The sequence below is a fragment of the Budorcas taxicolor genome, chromosome 21, assembly GCF_023091745.1.
Source record: "Budorcas taxicolor isolate Tak-1 chromosome 21, Takin1.1, whole genome shotgun sequence".
Lineage (NCBI taxonomy): Eukaryota > Metazoa > Chordata > Mammalia > Artiodactyla > Bovidae > Budorcas > Budorcas taxicolor.
The window spans coordinates 26,562,485-26,584,872 of NC_068930.1; the positions used below are offsets into that span (position 1 = coordinate 26,562,485).

At 50.6% G+C, this 22,388-nt stretch overlaps 1 protein-coding gene across 1 annotated transcript; it reads right to left on the minus strand.

The window, feature by feature from the left end:
• Nucleotides 1–485: 485 nt before the first annotated feature.
• LOC128067003 (liprin-alpha-1-like) lies at nt 486–21,525 on the minus strand. Its single transcript, XM_052660131.1, has 16 exons — nt 21,357–21,525; nt 21,158–21,282; nt 20,212–20,313; nt 19,569–19,739; nt 18,994–19,009; nt 18,621–18,669; nt 17,816–17,918; nt 17,391–17,594; nt 15,338–15,484; nt 13,839–13,955; nt 12,524–12,631; nt 8,563–8,786; nt 6,532–6,763; nt 4,445–4,474; nt 1,675–1,817; nt 486–822 (listed from the first exon to the last, which is right to left on the minus strand). Exons 1-16 carry the CDS (start codon nt 21,523–21,525, stop codon nt 486–488), a joined length of 2,277 nt encoding a protein of 758 aa, XP_052516091.1.
• Between the last annotated feature and the right edge of the window lie 863 nt (nt 21,526–22,388).

Sequence of the window (22,388 nt, forward strand, 5' to 3'; positions counted from 1 at the left end):
TCTGTTTTACTCACCCTGTAAATCCCACACCCAGCAAAAAGAAGACACTCAACAAATATCTGGCTGAAGAGGCAGGAACATACCCTGTCCTTAAGGAGATGAAGCCGAGCGAGACGGGGGCCTGATGATAACACTGTGTGATGAGGAGACCCCAGGAGGACCTGCGTGGCTGTGGGCTGGGGTGGGGGGCATGGGCAGAATCCCTCATGAGCTCCTGGGGATGGGGAAAGTGGCAGGAAGGAGGGGATGCTGTTCCTTGTGGGGTGCCCACAGATTGTACCTCACTCCTCTCTGATGAGCACTTAGGCCGTTTCCAAACACTTGTCACTGTTCTGGAGGAAACAGTCATTGCCCGGCTCCTACTCAACCCAATTCGTAGAATACGTTTCTCATCGGAGTAAGCATCTGCTTTACTCATTCCATGCTCCGTTCACCCACCCATCCAGCCAACCATCTGTTCATCCACCCGTCCACCCATCCACTCATCAACTGATCTGATCATCTCGGACCCTAGAGAAGACAGACGCCTCCTCCGCTCCTCCCAGGAGGACACCCAGCGTGAGTGACAGCAGCCTCGTGGGGACAGTGGGGGAGACACAGAAGGGACATACACGCAGACCCTCCTCCCTCTGAACGGTGAAGCACCCACCTGGTCCTAACGCCTCCTTGCTGGTGTGTCCAGGCCGGCCCTTTCCCTTCTTGCCAAACCAACGACCGATGGAGGACTTGATGCCCTTCTTCTTTGGGGCTTTCTGCAGCGAGTCCTGGCTGCTGTTGCTGTTGCTGGGGTTGCTCCCGAGACCGCCCTGAGAACCTGTCGCGCTTCGGGGAGAGAAAATGACCTTTAACTGGCACCCTTGTGCAAACACACACCCCTCCATAAGACCTACGGATAGAACCGGACACCTAGCAACACCCACGCCTCAACCTCGCAGCAGATAGTGGAGTCTCCTTCACCAACCACACTCCACACGAGCGATGCAGGCTTCCAGCCACAACCAATGGCCCCAGGAAGCTGAGATTCTCTGACTGGAGCCCTCCCCCAAGGAGGGAGGTCTTCACTCCAGACGAGCTGGTGCAGAGGGCGCCCCGACCCTCCCTCAGGGTCTCTGCTCGGCAGGTGACGACGCTCCCAGAGAAGTCGAGCTCCCCAGTTCTGGGCAGTTCGCCCCGCCTCCTGCAGGGTGACCGTCCTCGGCCGTGGCAGGAGAGCGACGGTCACTGTGCAGGGCTGCTGGGCAGGTGACCGCATGTGCCCTCCATCGAGTGCTGCCTGGCTCACGACGGGAGCTCAGCAGGTGGGGGTCTGAATGAGGACAGTGTCAGTCACAGGAGGGGACAGACAGTCTCCTGAGAGGAGACCCCTGAGGAAAAGGGAGGGACCCTCAAGAGCAAAGCCGAGAGGCACGCAGCCGTAACCATCAGGAACGCGCCCCAGGCCTGGCAGACCTCTAGCTAGAGCAGGAAGAGACCTCCCACAGGAGTCAACACGTAGAGACAGATGTTCTCTAAATTCACTGAGGTCACTGAGCTCTTCTACCCCAGCACCTGAAGTTCACCACTAAACACAGGCACCGAATCCAGTGGGATTCCTTTACAACCATCCTTGCAACTCTTTCAAGACAAGAGCCACAGGGCTCCTGAAACTGACGACGAGGCGAGCAGGCCCCTTACTTGCGGGCGTCCCTGATATCCTCATCGCTGGCTGTGTGCAGTGAGCCCGTGAGCCGGTCCAGCCGAAAGGACCGCAGCGAGGCGGAGGTCGAGGTTTCACATTTGATGGTGTCATCTTCTACCTCTTCCTGTATGGCTGGCAGCTGAGGGAGTGAGGTAAGTATAAAATTGGCTAACAATAGACTGTGTCGAAAAAGGCAATCACACAGGCTTTACATTATAACCAGAAACTTACTTGAAAATATATTAGCTATGCTATCCGCCAAGTACAAAAAATGCCTTGTTCTAGCTTAATGCCATCTTAAAGGACTGTTTGTTCAAGAGAAGCAGGGCCGTGGAGCAGCGAGAGCACCCCACTGACTGCCGAGACCCCGGACGGGAGCCTCCCTGCAGCCGGGCTCTGCACTCCCTGAAATCCAGTGAACAGATGGCCCTGCCAGGCAGGACAGCAGAGCCACGCCAGCACCGAGAACCCTGCATGGCATGAACTGCCCTGATGAAAGGACTGTGCTCATCGCCAGATGCTGCTCAGAAGCACCACTAGCAAGAGTAAGAAACCTCTCAGCAAAGCCGTCCAGACCTTTCGATTTGAAGGAGGAAAGGAAACAGCTTGTACCACCACCCAAGATCATCTGTAGTGATGATGCAGGTTACTGAGCCCAGGACAACAAGTGAAACACAGAAAAGGTACCTAAGCCCTCCATGCGAACACCATGTGTCTGGCTTGTATTTCTCAGTAACATAGAGACCGGGGGCTACACACTGAAGTGCTTACGCCCAGTTTGAGTGTCATTTGCTCCCTGGGGTTTACATGAAGCTCTCCTAGGTCTTCACTAAGAAATAATCTTGTATCAACCTAGAGGGGTGGGATGGGGAGGGAGATGGGAGGGAGGTTCGAAAGGGAAGGGATGTATGTGTACCTATGGATGGTTCATGTTGAGGTTTGATAGAAAAGAACAAAATTCTGTAAAGCAATTATCCTTCCATTAAAAAATAAACTAATTTAAAAAAGGAAAAAGATGATCTCGCCTGGACTCCCAGCTCTTCCGCTAGTCCTGGGTCTGAAGATAGGAAAGACACTGGTGGCAACAGTGTGGGGAACAGATGAACCCCTCGGGGTCCAGACAGGTCTCACTTATACATTTGGGTATGTGGTCAAGCAGGGGAGGTTTGAGGAAACATGCATGGCAAGTATTTTTATAAACAATGAGTGTGTTGTTTTAACCAACTAACCAGTCCTTTTTTAATGGGATTCTGTAAAGAATACTGGTCCCGTGCAGCCCCACAGGAGCTTGGTGACAACAAAGTGACTTAGTGCAAAATACAGCTGAACTCATTTAACAGCAGCTGGATAAACTGGGCACCCTCCCCTGACCTCTACCAAGAAACCTCAGGCAACAGAAGGCTAAAAAGGCTAGAAATTATCCACATGGAACTGAACAGGGATCAATCTCAAATTCAAGTTAAAATAAGCACTTATAAAAATCAGAAAACAACAAAGAACAGAGCAGGGAAGTGACACACCTGGGTTGACTATGGACTCAGTGGAGACAAACACCTGCCTTAGAGTCAGGGACCACGGCCAGCCCCTTCCCCCGGGCCTCCTCCTAAGGAAGGCTCTGGGTCCGCAGCCTGGCCGCCCTCCGCCAGGATGGGAGCCGCCCCACTGGTGCCCACATGACTAGGATGGGCAGTGCCGTGTCCTCACTTACCAGGAGGGCAAAGCAGGCCACAGAGCGGGCGAGCGGCACACCCAGGGCACCAACCCCAAGGTGATGGCGCTGCTCTGCTGTGCCCAGCAGAAGGGCTCCCGGGCACTGAGCTGCCTGAACTGGAGCACGGCTGCCCGAGTCCTGCAGGAAGGCCCCAGGAGTGCTCCATCGGCGGGCTGGGAGTGGGAGAGGGACAAGGAAGGCCAGCCCTCGGGGCACTGGACTCCAACAACAGGGGCTCAACCAAGTGACCAAACGGGAGAGGCAGCGAGCTCCCTCCTGATGCTCCCTCCATCAGGGATGCCGTGATGGACACGAGAGCCTCTGGAGCAAAGCGGGCTGGACGGCACCACAGGAAGTGTCCAGGCTCTGATCAGACCAGTCCGAACCACACTGCTGGGGTGTGGGGGCCTGGGCACGGTGCTCGGCCTCTCTAAGCCTCAGTGTCCCTGTCTGCTGAATGGGGATAACAGCAGCCTGGACCTCACCTGGCGTCTGCGGGATTAGATGACAGACTCGGAAAGCACTCGACACGGTGCCTGGCGCACAGAGTCTCCTGCACACTGCTACCCACCGTCATTAAATTGGCTTCCCCCAAATCTAACTTCTATGGCTCTGATTCAGTCATTTGTTTAAAAAAAAACTCTAAGCGGAAATTCCACGGTGGTCCAGATGTTAGGACTTGCCACTTTCACTGCCCGGACACTGGTCTGATCCCTGGTTGGGGAATTAAGATCCCATAAGCTGTGCAGCATGGCCAAAAAATAAGTAAAGAAAAATTTTAAAATAATAAATAATACTATCTCTATTATAAATAAGCATGAGATGATTAGAAGGCAAACAAGTGGGAGATAGGCAAACTGTTACAATTGTCCCAACAAATGACCTATTTCCAACAGAACCATCAGCACCCAGTGGTGGGTGAGTTTCATTACTTCCATGAAAATGTCAGTTATTCACCAGTACATAACCACACAGTGTTCATTCATGTAAAATGATAAGGACTCTCTACTACTTCACAGAGAAACAGAGGCATGCTAAATTACTAAATAGTTTACCTTTCGACAATGCTTCCTTAAATCACTAGGCTGATAGATGATGCAAAGAAATGAAGAGAAACCAGATATCTTGCGACTTTGAAGCTAAAAATTCAAGAATCAGTACAGACAAACACAGTATAGCAAAAATGATGGCAAACATATAAGTGAGATGAACATTTAGAGAACATGTAACTGGAAACAGAACATTTCTTTTGACCACAGAAATTAAATAAGCTATTCAAGATTTACTAGAGAAACACTATAAATTATTACTCAGGAAGATACAATTCTATTACAACATCATGATCTATTAAAGCACAGCATTCTGTACAATAAAGGCCCTTAACAGTTGTCTATTCTCAGCCAAACTTCTCTATAAGTTAGTTTCTCTTCATAAAAAACATGTTATACTTTGAAATAGTAATTTAACTGATGAGGAAGTTACCATAATACCTATTTGAACACTGAACAAATCGAACCATCTATTGGACATGAACATAAAATGCTTACCTAGAATTTGATTTAAAAGTTCTCAAAATAAATGTATTAAAGCAGGTTCCCTGTGAAAATATGTAAGAAAGAAAGCTAGCATAATAGCAGGTGCAGTCTTTATATTTTATTAACCATACAAGATGCTTTTTTAAAGAGTCTAATAGAGACATTCACTGTGCAAAAGCTGATGAGATTTATAGTCTTAAAAACAAGCACCAACACAGAAAGGATATTGTGTCAAAAGTCCATTAATTCTACACTTAAGAAGATCATTTCTTTAGGTAAGGATAATCTCATTTATGAATGACACATGATATGCGGTTTAGGATCCATCTACATTATGCTTGTAACTGCATAGTGATACGCTAATTCAAACTTACTGCTATGGGGAAAAACACCATTTGATGAGACATGAAGACAAAGCACAAACCCGACTAAGGGGACGCCTGCTGTGGACCACAGCACTGCTATGACCAGAGCAGGTGGGAGGGCGGGGAAGGGGAGATGGATGGGTCAACTGCAGCCTCCGGGGCGAGGCGGGGCAGTGGTGGGAAGCTGGGGTCTGGATTGACAACCACTGAGCAGGCAACAGGATGAGCCAGGAAATCAAAACCAATGATGAAAGCAGACACACTGTCAGAGAACTCCAACAGCAGGACAAAATATACGGAACTGTTGTTCTTTTACAAACACTTGGAAAGAAATCAATCGTGAAACTACAGAGAAATCGTCAAAGAATTTTAAATATCAACTAATTACCCAACGATGCAAATTATAAAAACAGTGTCTCCAAAGACCACAAAATGGACTAGTTACCATTTCACATGCCGCTAAATGATTCACAGTTAATTTAATTATATGCCGACTAACAATGCAGCTAACATGAAACGGGTGGTAACCAAAAAAAAGTGAAAATACAAGTGCAGTTACAAAGCAGAGTGTTGTAAACGTGAGTTCATGGGGTAAACAGCAATGCACTCGCAAAACCTAAGCTAAACATGGAAGAAAGCTGGAACATGTGCTTTAGAGCCGCACACTCTGTCACCGAAAGCCCTAGGTCGTCATCCCGTTTTCAGACTCGGAAGAGTGAGGAAGCCAGACTTCTTCACTGGGGCCCTGGGGCACCGGGCTTTGAACCTGGTTTCACACGCAGAGCTGGCCTGAGCGTGTGGCCAGGCGCATCAGCCAGCAGACCAGTTGAGATTCCTAAGCCAGGGGTCCAAATATCAAGACTCATTTGTCGCTGTGTGATTATGGAATGATTTCGCTCAGTCGCGTCCGACTCTTTGTGGCCCCATGGACAGTGGCCTACCAGGCTTCGCGGTCCATGGGATTTTCCAGGCAAGAATACTGGAGTGGGCTGCCATTTCCTTCTCCAGAGGATCTTCCCAACCCAGGGATCGAACCCGGCTCTCCTGCATTGCACACAGACGCTTTACCGTCTGAGGCACTAGGGAAGCCCGATTCAAGACTAGGCAGTTTTAAAAATCTTAGACCTCTGAGCGTAGCAAACGTACCTGATTTTCTTCTGGGTAAAAAGAGAAAAAACAAACAAACAAAAGAAAACCAGTGTGCTCGGGGAGGGACGCGGCAGGGAGGAGGCAGACACATACCAGAGTCATGAAGCCCAGCTTGTCTTCTTCTCGCTCAGGGCTGGGCTGCCTCCTTTCGGGCATGGAGCGCCCTCTGCTGGGCGGGAAGGAGCCGGCATGCGAGGAGGCGAAATCCAGGTTGAGGGAGTCGGAGGATTTAAAGCGCCGAAGGTTGCTGAAGCTCCCACTGCCCACCCTGCTCTCAATCCCCTCCGCCCGCTGATCCGTGTTCTCCTTGTCTTTTTGGATCAACCTAAAACGGAATAAAATCATCACCTGCCTTTGTCAGCAGAGGAACATGTCTGGACAGCAAATGTGGGCTTGCATTCTGTGTCACGATCAGCAAATTCCAGGAAGACTTGCTCAATTAACATCTCAGCAAAAAGGTTCAGCTTTCCCTCTTTGGAATAGTCTCAAACTTACAATAACTTATCATTGAGTCTTACAAAGTGGCCCCTCATCATTCACGTTTGATTTGACTTATTTACTCTAACATTCTGATGGGTCCTGGGAGGTTACTCCCTGTGAGGAGATACCTGAAGCTGACCACCTTTTCCTTCCCTGCTCTCAGGGCAGAGATGCACGTCAGTGCCTCAGATCTTTTCCACTGGGAATCCGGAACTCCGTATAACCAAAACAGCGATTCACGAGCATGCTGGAGTTTCTAAACACAAGTCTCCAGACCAGATGAAGTGCTGAGTTGAACTTTTCATTTTGTTTTAAGCTTGTGTATGTACAAACGCATCACTTGATGAATTTCTCCACCAGCTTTGTGTGAGTTTCTGGATTCAGGTCAATGTGCTGCCTTAACCTAGAATTCACAGTTACTGCTCTTCTCCCCTTATGTGTCATGGATGATTTTATATACAGATTACATGCATGATTATGCAAATAAAATGATTTTCAAATTAAAATACAAGATCCTTACACGTAGTAAACTCTCCAGTTTCACTTCTACTTATACATCTTGAAAGTTTATCACTGTTGACAAGTTGATGGACAGAATTTACCATTTACATCAAGTCAACTTGTTGCATAAGGAAAAATCATTTTTACCTGACAACTTGCTCTAAAAATAAAAATATTAACACATACTGTTCCCAATTTCCTACAGGGATGAGGAAAGACAATCTTTCTGAGCTTGTCTGTGCTCAAACACGGCCCACAAAGCAGTCTGTCTCAGCATCAAAAGTACAGGCGGCACCATCTGCGTTTGCTGGTTGTGCCATTCACCCCTGCCTTTTCCCCGAGCCCCCCGCACTCGACCGGCAGGAACGGGCACCTCGGGCAGGGGTGACGGGATGAGAACAATCTGAGCAGCAGCTCTGCCCCGTCCTGTGCAGGGTCACCGGCCTGCGGCCACTCTGAACGTGGACTCGGGACAGGAGGCACAGCTGTGCGGGTGTGGCACCAGGCAGGCCTCGGGGCCCCAGCCACCCGGCTGCACCCAGACCCAGGGCCCCCTGCTCACCACGAGGCGGGCCTTTGGGTTCTATCCTGTTTTGTAAACTGTTCTAACTGCCAAGACTGGGTCTAAAGAAAACATTTTAAATATACTGATGAGATGAGAAAAACTCAAACACATGTCCTTGGATCACTGTCTTACACCAAGCCAATCTTCACAATGTATTAAGTTACAAAGGGAAATGCAGATCTGAGTGGGAATTTGCCAAGCCCAGAACCCCAGCTTTTCTGTTCCAGGTGGCTTTTCACCAGAACGTAGAAGGCTCCGAGGGACACACGAGGATGAACCCTCAGTGCTGGAGGGTGCACAGGCCACAGGGGACACCGCCTCGGCACCTCAGCCACCTTGGGGCCCAGAGCTGAGGGGGGGACACCCCACAACGCCCCCCCACAGAGTGCTGACACCACACTGTGGACAGAATGCCCTGGCTGACTGAGCTCTATAATCAAGGGCAATTTCAGAACTGAAAATTCCTGAAGCAGACCTGAAGTCAGTTTTCTCACTATGGAACACTCAGACTTCTCTAAGCAGGAGACAGCTCCTCAGAGAAGCCGAGTCTCCGGGGAGCTGGGCTCAGGCGCACCCACCAGCTTTCTTCGTTGATCCTGTCCAGCTGCTTCTGAATCCTCCCGGCCGGAGTCTTGGCATCGGCCTGGCCGCTGGGCGACAGCAGAGCGGGCGTGCTGAAGAGGGTGACCCGGTCGCCCATGCCGTCTGACACGCCCTTGTCACTCTTGAACACCTGGCCCACGTTGGCCAGCACGCTGGCTTGCTGCCCGCGCTCCCGGTCCTGATCTTTCAGGGGCTGCACCTGGGCACGAGAGGACCACGTCTCGTCAGCAACATTCTTGGCACCTCAAGTCTATCAGGAACTGAACACAATTTTACATGGAAGCCCTGACTTTGGACAAATGGGCCCTGCTTATGAGACACTGCCATCTCTTAAGCGAGCAGTACTGAAGAAACGGCAGGAGGAGAATCCAGTTCCTAGATGGCCTGGTGACATTCAGGTCTCAGCGTGGACGGAAGGCAATCCTATGAGGTTATTCACAAGGGTGGGCTGATGGAGTCAGAGACAAAAACCGAAAATTACAAAAATATATCCTTGCTTCCATCAGCCAGGCTGAAGGAAAATTAGAAAAAAAAAAAACCCTTCAGCTCCGCAGCCACTGGGTCCACCCCATCGCTCATCACTGGTACTAGTTCGCCGAGGAGTGCCGTCCTCGCGGGTTCCCAGCCCTCCGTTTTCCAGGCTGGTCTGAACACGCACAGACAGGAGTGAGCAGGGGCAGCCAGGGGCCGGGAGGGCCAGCCTCCCGTGGCTCTCCTCTCAGGGCACAGGCCCTCGGGCTGTTCTGGGGATGGCCCCGCACACCGCAAGGGCGCCTCTGTCATCTGAGACGCATGCAAGAGTGCCTGCTGGGCCCCGTGCCGCCCTCCCGCTCTCACACCTCACACCCTTCTCTCCGCAAATCTCCCCCCTGCCCCACTCTCACCCAGGTCCTGCCTTGTTTTCCCAGACATGACCTCAAAGCAACAGAGGGGCAGCCTCGAGCTGCTGGCTTGCCTGCTCCCTGTCCCCCATGGCCAGTACCTTCGCTTTCTGTCTTTGTCACGACCCCTCCCCAGGGCTGGGCCACCCCTTTTCCTGGCTCCAGGACCACCTGCCATCATTCCTGCTCCGCTCTGGCGAACTAGCTGCCTATGGGTTCACCCCCATCAGCCCGATCAGCACATCCTCTCCATTCTCTCGCCTTAAAATCGCACATTTTTGAACATTTTCATTCTCAGAAATTGTACTCTAAGTGTTCCACAGCAAATAGAAACACTCAGAACAATACTGACCCTTATAAACCATAATGAATAAGAAGTCACATCTCAGGCGTAGAAAAGCTTCTGGAGGAAACATGGCCAGCCATTGACGACAACGAAGTCTATAGAGAGAAGCTGGACTTGGGGTCGGGGTTCGGGTGGTGGGGGACAGGACTCACTCTATTGCCCTCGCTCCTCTCATTGCTTTAGACTGTCTCCATGGACCTCACATTCATTCCTGGGCATTGCTCACATTCATTCCTCTACACCCCACTTCACTTCCTCACGGGGTAAAACAAGTCAAACGGGCCAAGTTTCCGAGTCACTCGACTCAACCTGGCAGCTCTGTGCTGTCGGCCACGGCAGTCACTCGCCTTGTGCAGCACACTGAGGATGTGACGCAGGCCGGTGCAAAGCTCGATGTGGAAATCACACAGATTTCAAGACTCGCAGTGAAAAAAGCACGTGAAGCAGCCCGCTCATTTTTAGGGAATTTTAGACTGTGTATGTGGCTCGTATTGTCTCTCTGACGGACAGCACTGTCCACGTGACAGGCTCATGCTTTGTCTCAGCTTTCGGGTGAACCCAGAAAGGACTACTTAGAATTCGGAACCACACACAACGGCCACACGCTCTAAATCCGCCTATAATGCAAATCACATTCAATGTTCAAAACCAGAAATGCTATACACGTTACAGCAGTGGACTAGCCATAAGGAAAATGTAACTCCACTTCCGCGAAGCATCTGCAGTAACTGTAACAGTGAACCCAGCTCAGTTCAGCTCTTAACACATTTCTAAAGGATTTAGAGATTTAAGGACCTTGTCATTTTGCATTTCTTCTAAATGCTTTTTTGCATTTTCAACTTCCCATAGGAGAGAATTCTGAAAAAGATACATACAGTGCTTTAGAGACAATTCTTAACAGACGTTGCGTGGACTGCGGGATGGCTACTCTCCTGTCTGAAAGCATAAAGCACCTCGGGATGAGGGGCGGACCTCGCGCCCAGAGCGAAGTGTCGGCACGAAGCCGGATGACAACTGTTAACACTAACTTGTACACAGAAAAACTCCTCCTTCCCCGACTGATCTTCTAGATCCAAGGAGGCCAGGTCCCTGGGGTAAGTGAAACTGCTTTATACTTGCTTTCAGCTTTTGCAGTTCAGTGGTCACTCAGGAAACTGGCGCAGGTTTCACATGTAAAATTCAAACCTGAGACAAAACTATCCCCACCTCAGGGCCAGCCCACAGGTCAGGGTGAAGAGAGCTCTCTAGTGAGGTGTGGGTATCATCTTGGGTTTTGTGGGGGAAAAATGTGCCGCAGAACTTGTAGTGACCATGGGTCTCTCTCAGACAAGCGTCACCCAAGCGCCGACCTCGGCGAAGGTTCTGGGCCTCGTCTTTAGGGCACTGGTGCAGCTGGGACAGGTGTTCACCGAACCTCCACCAGACTGTTGCCCACTGAGCTGCTCTGATAGAGGTTCTCAGACATTTTCCAAAGCAAATAAAAAGAGAGATGGCTGGAGTTGGAATATGAGAATGCTTGCTTTTACTTACTTCAATCTTTTCTATCACATTATATAAAAGATCCTGAACTAAACTTATTGATTTGGCTGCATCGGGCCTTAGCTGCATCACGTGCGATTCCTTTGATGTGATTGCCACGTGGCACATGGAATCTTAGCTCACCAACCAGGGATCGAACCTGCGTCCCTGACCTTGCAAGGCAGGCTCCCAGCCACTGGACTGCCAGCAAAGCCCCAGAAATAAACTGCTAAGAAAGAAACGAAGGGGTGAGGGTGGACCTAGAAGAATGTTCTAGCACAGCGGCTGGTAACATCGGGGCCACTGGTGATTCCGCCTCACTGATGCTTTCTGGAAGGGTTGCGGGCACACATCTATGTCTGTTCCTTTACACACTGCCTGTGGATGCTGTCACGCTTATTGACTAGCATGAAGGCATAAGGCATCAGCATTCAAATATTTTTAAAGCAAAACAAAAGTTTACTTTGAATTGGCTTAGTCATAAACAGCATCCCAATCTCAACAGCCTCTGAGCAGCAGTTCTGAAAGTAAGGAAGTGCACCCCTGATCGGGAGACATTGAGCCCTCTGCTTAAGCAGAGAGGGAGCCTCACCGAGGTCTCATGATGGGAGTCAGAACCACAGCCCCCTGGGAGCCCACATGTGAGGCTCTGCAGTCCAGGCCCAAGAACACAGCTATGGTGGGGACAGTACTGACCCCTGAGGCTGGACCTGGGATCCCCACTCCATTTCCTGGATGGTCGGTACCGCTGTGTGGCCAACCCTTCCGGGAAACCTCTCTCAGGGCTCTCTGATGCGAGCCTCCACCATCGCCCTTTCCTGGTGCGCCTTCTGTCGCAGCGCAACTTCGGTTCTCCTCCTGCCTAGGAGCAGCCATCCTACACACACACCCCACGTCTGGACCAGCAGTTTGGCATGTGGGACTCCAGCGCCACGTCCGAGGCAAGCACCTCCACACCTGGGCACCATGCCTTCCGTTTCACGGGCCTCGGGCTGGCTCCCTCAGGTTTGAGGGCCACTCGTAAGGTCCAACTGTATGCTGAGCAGCTCCCCGGCCTGGATGGTCAGAGCAACAAGCGTCCTCCTTGAGCGTGGGGATCCCCTGGCCCCTGCCCACCACCTAGGGGCGACCACATCTGGCCCTGCTCCCGAGGTTGGGTGCCTGGATCAGCAGACAGGGCCACACACGCACACTGGACGGCAGAGACAGGAGCGGCGGAGAAAGGCAGCGCCGGCCCCGCCCAGCCGCGCCTCCGGCCCACACGCCCCTCTCCTCCATGCTGCTGTGTCTCTCTCCCGCCTGTCGGCCAAGAACAGCGTCAGCTCCGCTCGCAACGACCCTGTCCTGACAGCACGCGGGCTGTGACCGCAGGGACGGCAAGCGGGCCATGCTCTGTGCGGACCACTGGCCCCGGGTTCGCGGGGGGCACACCCGCACGCCTGCTCACGCAGCCAGCGCGGCTTCGTGTGTGACACGTGGGTGACGGAGGGTGCTGGTGACCGGCTCGTGAGACGAGAGGTGCTCCCCCTGGCCCCAGGCCCCTTCCTCAGACTGCCTGGGGCGAGCCAGCGCGGGCAGCAGGCAGTGGCAAGCACGGGACACACGAGGGCACACGTTCTTCCTTCCTAAGCTGGGAGGTAAGTTCGAACAGTTTCGCCTCCTTAGTGGCAGAGCTTCCAGAAGACAAAAGTTCAGACTACAAGGCCGACCGGGGACAGACAGCAAAGATGCCAGGGGAGAGAAGAAACCAGCCCTTGAGGGGAAGATCACAGGCAGAAGGGCGCCCCCTGGCGGCTGTTCGTGACCCTGCTCGGGGAGGGTTTGCAAGCACAGGACAGCACCTGCCTCAGGAAACCGGCCGGCCCCTCAGGCGCTCCCTGAGCTCCAGGCAATGCTCCAACAGCCAGGCCAGCACAGGCCCGACCCGCCTCTCCATGCCCAGCCAGTGCCCACCAGCAGTGCAAGGCAACACCTTTCCCACCAGAAGGACGGGGTGGCTGGCTGGGTGTGGGCACCATATCCCCAGCAGCGCCACGGCTCCTGGACGCGGCCTCTCACCCGTGGGCTCCCGCGGACTGCAAGCTGGGAGTGGGGCCCTGGGTCTGCACCGTGCCCCGCTGTGACTTATTCAACAATGTATGAATAAAGACTTAAAACTGTGTTCATGACAGACCTATTTTGGCCATCTCTTAACGAGAATGGGATTTTTCTCGTTCTGTATCCTGCTAGGCTTTGAGTTGCTGACTGAACTCTGAGCAGCAGTGACTCGGAGCTGAAGCATCCTGGGGACACACAGAGCACAGGACAAAACTGGAGGGAAATTAACCTAGGGATGACACGGGAGCGGGGACTGTCCGACACTCAGGGAGCACTCCCATCGCAGACGGGCAGCACGACCCCCACGTCTGCGCTCCTTTGTGGACTGAGCAGCACGGGGAGGGGCACAGTGGGACAACAAGGGAACAGGCCCTCCCCGCGCCCGTCTCCCGGGGACCAAGAGCAGCACCTTGGAGAGTGCAGCTCCCCGCTGAGCCAGCTCAGCCACCACTTCTGTCAGCATCTGCTGCAGCTTCTGCTCTGCCAGCTCCAGGCACAGCTGCAGCTGTCGGTCTTTATCCTCCTTCTACAAAGGGAGAGCAGAACATCAAAACGGGCCGAGCGGTGTAGCCTCTGCCATTGTTAGTAAGCTGAGACAAAACCTAAATGCATGTGTCCACAGGATTAGTTCTGCTTCGGAAGCCGCGTTACGGTAATTTTTCTCTCAGTGTTCCTGGGCTTGGTCGCAGTGGGCAGAACACCTCCTGCCAGAGTATTTGCTCTTCCTAAACGTCTCCAAAGAAGTCTTTAAAAAAGAAAGTTCTTATATATTAAAGAAGATCAGGTTTCTGTAGAAGCTTATTCATTCCTATTGACAAGTTAAGGGTCAGTACTGACCCTTCTTAAAACATCACCAGAATCATCATTTGAAGGGAACCCTACCAACCCAGACGGCCATGGGCTTGTAAGCCAAAATATGGCTTTCATCTCCTCTGAAATACAGACCTGATCAGAGTGTGCCTGGGGAAATGCCAGTCAACTAATATTTGTAAATGCATGATTATTCTTTTAACAGATCTTCTAACTCTGAAAACTTTCAGTGTAGAACATTTAGACAGATTCTTTTTGGAAAAAGAAAAAAAATGAAATGATCTATACGCTCGGGTTCCTGAGAGGTTAGCGTTTATTTCTAAGCAGCTTTCTTATTTTTTCTGTGTGTGTATTACTCTATATACATACATAAACAATAAGATGTGCTTTAAAACCCTCAGAAAACAACAACGTAGTATTTTCTGATCTGCCTTTTACAGCCATTATTTTGTATATCAGAATGCTCTTAATTAGCATTCCACATCATACATTTCAATGGCTTTCTAGTATTTTATTTTTGTAGTGGGGCCAATGATACACTTTGTCACACACCAGACTGACTCACTTTGTTTTGGAGAAGCCAGATTTGGTTTTCCTGATTAAGTCCTGATTATGTGAGACCACACAGGAACAGGAGCAAGTAAAGCTCACCAAACCACAGGAAGTACAAAACCTAATCAGACTGGAGCTCTAACCCTGCCTTTTGTCACAGTGACCCCACTTCCCAACAGGCAGCCAGCTGCTGTGAAGTTCCCTGCTGCTCTCTGCTCTTTCAGGAAAAATGCTAACATGCCAACAGATTCAAGTCAAGTAAAACAAGAGTCAGGAGAGGAATTCCACAAAATGGTCAACCCAAATCCCAAATAATTCAAACCTCTAAGTTGCAGTCACCCTCAATTTTTAAAAAATGTATTTCCTTTCAGTACAGCTGATTTATCATGATGTACATCCACACTTTTGAACGCAGTATTTTAGGGTCATAAGAACTTTACACTGGGACTTGATTTCCAACATGGGAGTCACATGAAAAGGTCTTTACCTTCCTTCCTCAGTATTCACTACTACAGAAGTCAGACACAGTTCAGGAAAAGCCATTACCTGTCGATGCATAGAATCCTTATTTGCGATTTCATTTTCAAGTTTATCATCGAGGTTGTGCACAGAGATGGCTTTGCGCTGTGCAGCGAGGTAGCGTTTCTCAAGTGTAGTGATTCTCTTCTCCATGTCCTCCTTTTGGGCCATAGCCTACACCAGGCATTGCAGAGGAGAAAAGGTAAGTCATTATCATAGAATACTGCGATACAGTTAAGAGTAAAAAAGCTGGACTAAATCCTAAGTTTCAAATCAAACATAAAATTAGCATCCTCAAAATTAAAGTCCTAGACATGGCAGTTTTCTGAGATGTGAGCAAAAACGCGCCTACCTCAAATGTCACATTTGCCACGATGGCACCCATCTGTCTTAATGTCTGTCTGGCCACTCGATTTACCAAGCTTCTTGTCTACATCATAAACCCAACCAGCAAACAAAAAGTACACTAAACTACTCTGTCATTGCAAGAATTCCAGGAGGGAAGGTATCTGGCATGAAATGAGGATCTCTGTCTCCACACTATACAGGCGGGCTTGACCCAGAACAGGGAGGGACCTTCAACAGATCCTACAGGGAGCTCCGAGGCTCATTTCCTCAGGTGAAAGTTGGTAAAATCTCATGCAATTTCCTCAAAATTCAATAAGAATATTAATGAGTAGAAACAGAAGTCACAGTGTTACACAACTGGGAGCAGCCTTCTCAAGCCTAGTTCTTCTCAAGCAGTTACACCACATGTAGGAAACGCTCAAACCAGGAGCAGAGCTTGCTGCCGATGCGACTCCTGTCCGCCGGTTCAAAATCCATTTCAGGTCCCTCCGTGCTCACTAAGTAACCGAGGTTGTCCTAACATTAAAAGTGCAAGGTCTTAAAAAAGCTTTTTCCAGAATTCTCTGTGTATTAATCTCTGCCACCTAATCTCCTCCTGTTGCCAAAGAGTAGTATGAACACGTTATACAAACATGTGCAAATATTTCTGTTTTGAGTTCTCACACAGAATGACTCACACCGAGCTACTAAACCAGTACACCTGCTGTACCACATGTTGGAGGGGTGCACTCTGAGACGGTCTCATGGGGGAGGGGTGGGGCAGGGTGGGCACTGTCTGTCTGCACAGAGAGGAGAGGCGAGGCTCACGGGAGGAGGCCTGAGCCCCCAGCTCTCTTCTGTTTTCACAGTGACCATTAGGGAGCTTCTCATAAATCACGACACCAGCAGACACGACCGCCAGAAACATCCTGATTCTGCATGGTTACACAGCACGGGCCTGAGGATCTGAGGGTGAGCAAACGCCACTCGACTTGTCTGACCGCTGGTATCACTGTCACACATCCTTTCAAGGAGCAGAACCTCAGAAAACTAGAGAAGATGGCCAGGCAAGCTGCCTCAGCAGAGCCCACACAGCATGTTCCCATCTCTCCAGGAGAATGGGCTCCACAGATGTTCAGACTCACCTGAGTGAATCAGAAGGAAATCTCAGCATCATCGGGAATATATTCAGCAGGCAGGTAGGGGGATGAACTGGGAGACTGGGGTTGACATATATGCACACTACTGATACTATGCATCAAGTCAGCAACGAGTGAGGATCTACTGAACAGCACAGGGCACTCTATCAGTGCTCTGTGGTGAAGTTAATGGGTAGGAAACCTAAAAACCAGGGAGATTTGTGTGTGTGTGTGTATACATATATATATATGATTGGTTCACATTGCTGTACAGCAGAAATTGACACAGCAGTGTAAAGCAACTATACTCCAATAAATGAATGAGTGGATGAATGAATTTTTTAAAAAGGAACACACTAGGCCCCCTAGAACTTGTGGAAATGAGGAGTCCACACCCAGGGTGCAGCACAGCCATGTTGGTCCACTGCCAACGGGCCGCCTAGACCAGGCCTCTTCTACCCCAGAGACCTTGACGCAGAGGTGGGAAGGCAGCCAGTGGCGGTCTCGCCAGTGCTCTGCTCTTGCTCACGCAGCCATGCCAAGGCTGAGATCACGGGGAGAACAAGGGACCCACATTCCGCCTCAGGACAACAGACACGTCCACTGTCACTCACTTCACGGACGTCCTGCTGTAGTTTCACGTTTACTTCCTTGGACTTGAGGAGGTCCTTCCTGGCCGTGTCCAGGTCCTTCTCCAGCTCTGTTACGTGGGCAGAGAGGGCTGCCAGGCAGTCCTTCATCTCTCTCTGCTCCCGTGACTTCTTCTTGATGATTTCCTTGAGCTCGATCACCGGAGCCAGGTCTTCGTCGCGGGTTCTCTAAGGGGGAAAGGAAACCTTAGACAGCCTTGTTTTGGGAGGGAGGGAACGCAGCACTTCCGGGAAATCGGTGAAGTCAAAACTGCCTTCTGCGCTCTGGAGCTCACACGTCCCTTACGGCCACTCAGACCTACATGATGCATTGGTGAAAGGTCTCCACAGCCCCGCACAGACTGGATAGTAAGACGAGAACCAGACAGAGAGTGAGACCGAGGACATGCCTTTCCATTGGCGCTTGGCATGTTTTCTTGCTTGTGATTTACATCAAGCACCCCATCCATTAGTATCTTTTTCAGGTTATTCTTCTCTTTAAGAATCATCAGTGAAAACCAAAACATTGAATCAGAATAAAGAAATAAGTAAAGACAGCAAAACTCCATTTGGAAAAACTCAACTCAAAACTGAAAATACAGCATAAAAAGAAAATACATGGTGATGCTATCCATCTCGAATAGAACCAGGTGATTCGAGTCAGAATTTGTCTCCTCCTGGACAAAAGGGGTGCTTAAGAGATCCTGCAGCTCTGAGCCACAAGTCTAGTTTACTGGTCATTAAAATAACCCAGGTGGGCTGGTCCTCAATCAGAAAGATAAAGAACATCTGATGTCCACCACTACACCCTTCATACTTCCTTAAAATGAAAGGATACAAATGACAAACCCTTGGACTGCAAGGAGATCCAACCAGTCCATTCTGAAGGAGATGAGGCCTGGGATTTCTTTGGAAGGAATGATGCGAAAGCTGAAACTCCAGTACTTTGGCCACCTCATGGGAAGACTTGACTCATTGGAAAAGACTGATGCTGGGAGGGATTGGGGGCAGGAGGAGAAGGGGACGACCGAGGATGAGATGGCTGGATGGCATCACCGACTCGACGGACGTGAGTTTGAGTGAACGCCGGGAGATGGTGATGCACAGAGAGGCCTGGCGTGCTGCGATTCATGGGGTCGCATAGAGTCGGACACGACTGAGTGACTGAGCTGAACTGAACTAACTGAAATTGCACGATGAATGATCCAACTTACCTTGTTATGTGTGGCACCTAATTCTTCTAACAAACTACACCTTTCAAGTGCTCCTCGTGTGTTGATGTGTGTATATACGTGAGTGCACTTCTTAGTGTATGCTGCTGCTGCTGCTGCTAAGTCACTCCAATCGTGTCCGACTCTGTGCGACCCCATAGACGGCAGCCCACCAGGCTTCCCTGTCCCTGGGATTCTCCAGCAAGAACACTGGAGTGGGTTGCCATTTCCTTCTCCAGTGCATGAAAAGGAAAAGTGAAAGTGAAGTCGCTCAGCAGTGTCTGACTCTTCGCGACCCCACGGACGGAAGCCTACCAGGCTCCTCCACCCATGGGATTTTCCAGGCAGGAGTACTGGAGTGGGTTGCCATTGTATACTCACCCTAATACGCGGCTACTGTAACAGAATACATTTAATGTATCTCATTGATCTTAACATCAAAAAATCTGCTTATTAACAGCTTTAAATTCTAAGTTTGAGAGGGAAAGAAATATTACCCTAAAATAATTATATTATTTAGTTTTTAATTGCAAATTGATATACAGAATATAATAAGTCTTGAGACATTTATACCAACTAATACTTTTTAACTGGTGGCTTCCCAGGTGGACCTATGATAAAGAATCCACCTGGCAGTACAAGAGGGCAGGTTCAATCCTTTGGTCGGGAAGATCCCCTGGAGTAGAAGATGGCCACCCACTCCAGTATTCTTGCCTGGGAAGTCCCAGGAAAAGAGGAGCATGGTGGGCTACAGTCCACAGGGTCGCAAAGACTCGGACATGACTGAGCATGCATGTAGGCAACACTTTTTAACCATATAAAACTCTGACTTCTTACAGAAAAAAAGTATTTACAAGAATTCAAGAAGCTCAAAAGTCAACTAGTTACATAAATACATGCATCATCCACCTAACAAGGCTGCAAGTGTACAAATCCAGGATGGCCGGGTGGCTGGTACCTTCTTGTCCAGGGCCTTGTGGTGCTCAAAGAGTGATTTCAGTGACTTGATCACCTCCAGCTCGCTGGTCATGCCGGCTGGGGACTGCGCCTGCCACTTGCCCGCCGTCGTCTGGAGGGACGGTGTATACCGGGAAACCAGGAACTCCAGGTGCTCCAGCAGCAGCTGCAGGGCAGGGCCAAAGGAGCACCGTCAACCTCATGCTTGAATTCAGGGCCCGATAACCCCTCTCAGCCTCATGCTACAGCCGGAAACATGCTAAGGCAAGTCGGAATCCCGCCACTTCAGTCTAAAGTTAGAGTGGACTTCCCCAGTGGCCCAGTAGTTAAGACTCCACACTTCTGCAGGGGTCATGGGTTTTACTCCCTGGTCAGGGAACTAAGACCCCACACAAACTGTAGCATGGACAAAATTGTAGGTTAAGAGAACTCCCCCCTCAAATGTACGAAAATTATAGTAGCTCTCATCATAAATTTGAAGCAAAGTATGAGAACCCCAAACTGATCCACCCTGGTCTGCTCAGTGGGAAGATGTGAAAAATGACTTGAAAACCAGACAGAGTTTAAAGACAGCAACACGGAGCCCAGCGGTGGCCCCCGAGGGGCAAATGTCAACATGTGAGAATTCCCCTACTGACCATGATGTTATTCCTCTCTGCTTTCAGCAGAGCTATTTCTTCTTCTCTTGCAAGAAGCTGTTCCCGGCATATATTGAGTTCTTCCGTAGATGTTGCCAACTCCTAGAAAACAGTGAAATGAGTAAGTAACTAAATACAAACACAAATTAAAAAGAGAGCGAGACTCTCAAGACTGACCCTGTCAAGTCTCTCCAGGCTCCACACAAAGGGTCTCCCTGCCCCTCCAGAGAAGAGGGGGGCCACTGACCCCAAGACCACACAGACCACCACAACTCAGACCGGCCTTCAGCCTCCACCTCGACCTGGCAGGCATGCGGCAGGGGAGAACCCGGAATCCAAGCCTGTCTTCTCAAGACCCAGGGACGTCTGAGAAACTTCCCTAAACATAAACCTAACAACAAAGTGGATAAAGAGATTCTTAAACGACACACAGACAAGTGACCTAGAACCGCTGGGAAGAGTGAGGAAGAAAGGTAAGATCTACAAGGCCATCAGGCTTTGGAGTGTTCCTCTGGGAAAAAGGCTGATGGCACCCCAAGGTCATCTGTTAGCCTGACTCCATTGAAGTCACCCAGTCATTCAATAAACTGGAGAAAATGTTAAAGTCATGTTTTATGTATTTTATCACAATTTTCATGCACGCGGTGCCGTCCACATGGTGAACTTGCTCAAACTGAACCACACGGAGTCTTTCATTCTTCTAGTTTTCTTTACACAAATAAAAAAATCCTGGGCTACATATTCCCCTACTACATACTGAGTATTCAGCGCCTAGAACACTGCCCAACACTTGTTAAGAGGCATGTAGTAGACATGTGAAGCTATGAGGGTGTATGTTATACACATAAGCAGCAGGTACCCGTCATTAAGATACTGGACACACTGTTCTGTGCTTTGTAAGATGGGAGACGTTAAGGGGCTTAGCCTTTCTGCTTCAAGGACTGACTCTATAGCTCAATCCACGTGCCCCAGTGACTCCTCCAGACAGTGTTTCCCTTCTTGTGGGGCCCCCGCCCGTCCTCCACGCAGCCCCTGCACAACCACTTACAAGGTCAACCTGCTGGGGTCGATCTTGCCCAGAAGGCCAAAACGCCCTGGCCGGCAGGGCCCACAGCCATGCTAACAAAACGAAACACAGCTCCAACGCTTCGCCGCGTGAAGGCCAATCCGACGGGCCCAGCCCCCGGCTGCTCTCACCTCAGGCCGCTCTGCTTCCAGGACTTGGGCCGAGGCCAAGTTCTTCCTTGTCTTGGCCTTTGCCTTGGGGATGCAGCACTGGAAAAGCGCCCACAGGCGGGCCCTCCTGCGACCCATCCTCGCGGATCGGGGCAGCCCCCCACTCAGGGGCAACTGCTGTTTCACGGCTAGATACCTCAGCACCCGAGCTATCACCACCGATCTCACACTACGACCACCACTATTCACACTACGACCACCGCTCTCACACACACCGCTCTCACACACCACTCTCACACACTACTCTCACACACGACACTCTCACACACCACTCTCAGACACACTGCTCTCACACTAGGACCACCGCTCTCACACTACGACCATCAGCGCTGCTGTCTCTAGAAGAAATGGCACGAAGGCTCTGCCTCCAGCACGTCTCCCAGGAGCCTGGCACCTGGAACCCACTGGGTCATAAGGGGCTCCATGGTAACAGGGGGGCTGGGCTCAGGCCCACCATCAAGGGTGCAGAGAGGGGGGAGGGGCTGCCCAAAAGATGACAGATGAGTGTGGGGTGCAGGAGAAGGAAGGCTGTGCCCACAGCTCAGGCCCACCACCAAACATGACCCTGCAAGGATACTGGTTCACAGTCGAACCAAATAGTAGCAACTGCTTCAGAAACCACCACCACTAGGAATGAGCACGTCTTCTAAGTGGGCTTCTGCTTCCTCTAGCCCCCAAACAAGCCTCCAGGGAGGCTACTGAAAGGGCACCACTGAACTCAAGGGTGTCCCCAGAACCCACCCGGGTGACAAGGACTCACTGCACTAGCTGCCCCTCGCTCACCCTGAGCTCCGTCCTCCCTGACTGACTCCCTCACTCGAGCTCAGCAAGGGCTTGACCAACCTCGCTCCAGGCACTTAAAATGAATTCACAGTGGGTACAGGGCTTCGGTCAATCTGCTGCGAACTCGCCCTCTTCACTTTGACCCTGGGCTGCCAGAC

What these genes read in the sequence shown, in the direction of transcription:
- LOC128067003 (XM_052660131.1), bottom strand. Translation starts at nt 21,525, where the DNA reads ATGGGTCGCAGGAGGGCCCGCCTGTGGGCGCTTTTCCAGTGCTGCATC. An exon ending in TGGCCTTCACGCGGCGAAGC is followed by an intron (nt 21,283 to 21,356) that starts GTTGGAGCTGTG and finishes CTTCTGGGCAAG; the next exon opens with ATCGACCCCAGCAGGTTGAC. An exon ending in TTAGGTGCCACACATAACAA is followed by an intron (nt 17,919 to 18,620) that starts GGTAAGTTGGAT and finishes GTTTTGGTTTTC; the next exon opens with ACTGATGATTCTTAAAGAGA.